At 34.1% G+C, this 2,712-nt stretch overlaps 1 protein-coding gene across 1 annotated transcript; it reads right to left on the reverse strand.

The window, feature by feature from the left end:
* Positions 1-746: 746 nt before the first annotated feature.
* LOC116351417 (retinaldehyde-binding protein 1-like) lies at positions 747-2,033 on the reverse strand. Its single transcript, XM_031783513.1, has 4 exons — positions 1,717-2,033; positions 1,533-1,594; positions 1,215-1,252; positions 747-1,028 (listed from the first exon to the last, which is right to left on the reverse strand). The coding sequence occupies exons 1-4, from the start codon at positions 2,031-2,033 to the stop codon at positions 1,011-1,013; spliced, it is 435 nt and encodes a 144-aa protein (XP_031639373.1). The 3' UTR covers positions 747-1,010.
* Between the last annotated feature and the right edge of the window lie 679 nt (positions 2,034-2,712).

Here is a 2,712-nt window from a genome sequence, read left to right on the forward strand (position 1 = left end):
GATGTCGCATTTTGAATTTTCAACATTTCATGAATCGATCCGGCCTAATGTCAGGGCTAAAGCCAAATCAAGACTGGCTTGGTTAAAGTTCCACAGCAAGGATTTCGTCGATCCATGGACCTTTAATGGACTCATCGCATTGAAGAATGATGTTATGCGCTTGAGCCAGCTTTCTCGAACTTCTTTGGCGATTTCGGCGAATTTTGACTTTGACTTGTTTGATGAGTGCTTTTGTACGAACGGATCTTTTTCTCCCGGCTTTCTTTTGTATGTCAACACTGCCACGTTCCTTGTATCGTTTAATGGTACGTTCAATAAATCTCATGCAAACCTGTTCATTTTGTAAGAAGAAATCGTCGTCGACGGATGAATATGTGGATTTCTGCATGATCTGCATGAAAGATTTGCAAGCCAAATTAACCAAGAACAACTTCATCTAGTGCAACAAGTGCCAACGACCATTCCACTTGAAATGTGTCAGCATGAGCGGAAGTTGTTTCACATGCCAAAATTGTGACTCAGATACGGACCATTCGAAATGAATTTATTGAATTTCTGATCATTTTTTCACTTCATTTTTATGGCTAAGGCCCTTCTAATAAATAAACAAACAATAAACACTTGAATTGAGTGTTATATTTTATTGTTATTTAACCTTGTCTCAAGTTTTCATACTGTCTCAACCTACACGACAGATTTTTTTTGGCCAAAAATGATGTGTTCGGAAAATTGATCCTAACTTTTTCGTTTTATGAGCAATTCAATTAGTTACTTCTGCAAAGTTCTAGCCCTTACAAATACCTTTCCAACGATATATAACTTTCGATTATATTTATTTTTGTTAAAAAAAATTGGTCAAAAACAAAACCCGTCTACAAGACTCTCCCCTAATAATTAATTATCGCAAAAATATTTTGTCTTTCATTGTGTTGGCAAATCCATATGGTACGGAATCAAATTTCTAATGCGCAATAAACAACTTGAGATGCGTGCGCCACACAGATATGTTGCTATTTCCATAGTATACTCTTTTTACATGAGACCAAATTTTTTTTAATATAAAAAAAATTCAACATCGCACCACAGATAACACATGATCAGATTTCCAATTAATCATAACATACGAAAAAGAAACAAAAAATCGCTCTAATTAATGTCTTCCTAATCTAAATATGTGCGTTTTTTGAAACTGTTATTTTTTTTATTAAACTTACTTCAGGTAATAAATCCTTGTCAATAATAGTTTGTGGTCCTTTTTGTATGAAATTAAGAGAAACATAAATTCAAATATAATTAATTATTTCAACAATCGTTTAATTTGAATAGACCTGTGATTATGCTGGATATAATCATCGATTGTAATAAATAGAAATTAAATAATACAAAATAACTTCCATTTTTATAATATTAGTATAGTGATTCCTTTACTCAGTAAATGCATACCGCACACGTTTCTACTTAGTCTATATTGCTTACAGCAGAGGGTATTTATCCAACAGAATCGCAGGTCTGAATATTGGAAGTGAATATACCTTTTGTAGTGAAGTGTAAAAGAGACATCAATTCAGATTTTATTAATGGTTTTACCAATGACCTTAAAAAAAGAAGATGTGTTATGGAGCTCGGTTATCAATCGGCATTTATTATACGCAAAATAGGCACACATATCACCGATTATTATCTTATTATGTAATTAGTGTAACAGTTTTTACTTACATTACTTGATTAACAAATGAAGCAGCGTGGCATATCCAAATGCTCTTGAGCCTTGCGGGATGCGCGTTTTGAATATATGACATAAATGATCTCAATGGGCCCATGCTTACACGTGAAATATGCCCCAAACGAATACCCTTCATATCAAATATAACAATGTAGCCCTCAGCCAACAAATCTTCACTTAAGCGAATATCATTGAACATACAGAATCCTTTGATTGCATCAGCAAAATTAATTTTGGATGGATCGTTATCAATTAGACGATATATCAAAACTTGGTATCCTTCTTTTGTTAGTTTGGGCATAGAAATCATTTGCCTATAGAAAAGAAAAATGTTTAAACTGTTGTATTACTTTTTCGCACACACCTAGTGTGTTCTTACAGAAAGTAAAGTATTGAAATGTGTCAAAATTTACGTCAAAAACATGTTTTCTGGACGTTTTCGAGGTCAGAGAACCCGAATCAGGCCGTTTTAAGAATGATTGTTGTGGGTCACTTCCACGTAGTACGTCGTACGTAAAATTTGTCCATCGATTTTCTCTCCCCTTCAGAAAATTTAAAATCTGACTGTACAGGAGATATTGGGGGTTGCGAGGAATCGAAATCATTAGATTTTGAGCGACTTTGGTTGATGGACTAAATTTTCATGTTTGAAATGATGCCTATGAGAAAGAGTCTAATTTTCGTCCAAAAGTCATACTTTATATGTCTAGAAGAGTGGCCGCGAAAACAACTTTTATGAAATTCAACTTGATTCGCATTGTAGATCTTTTCTCTTTGTTGTGAATACCACGTGTGCAAAGTTTCACGATGATATCTCCACGTTAAGTCGAGCCCAATTCCTCTATCGATCATTATGTGAATTTCTTGAAAAATAGCACTTTTGAACACAACTTCAATCACCCAAATCGACTGAAAATGAACTGAGGTCATCATTTTCGACCATAAACTAACGACTGGAGAAGTTTCAAGTGATTTGGATGGTCATTAAA

The sequence above is a fragment of the Contarinia nasturtii genome, unplaced genomic scaffold (genome assembly GCF_009176525.2).
Source record: "Contarinia nasturtii isolate CC-2019 unplaced genomic scaffold, AAFC_CNas_1.1 Cnas_scaffold_5425, whole genome shotgun sequence".
NCBI classification, from domain to species: domain Eukaryota; kingdom Metazoa; phylum Arthropoda; class Insecta; order Diptera; family Cecidomyiidae; genus Contarinia; species Contarinia nasturtii.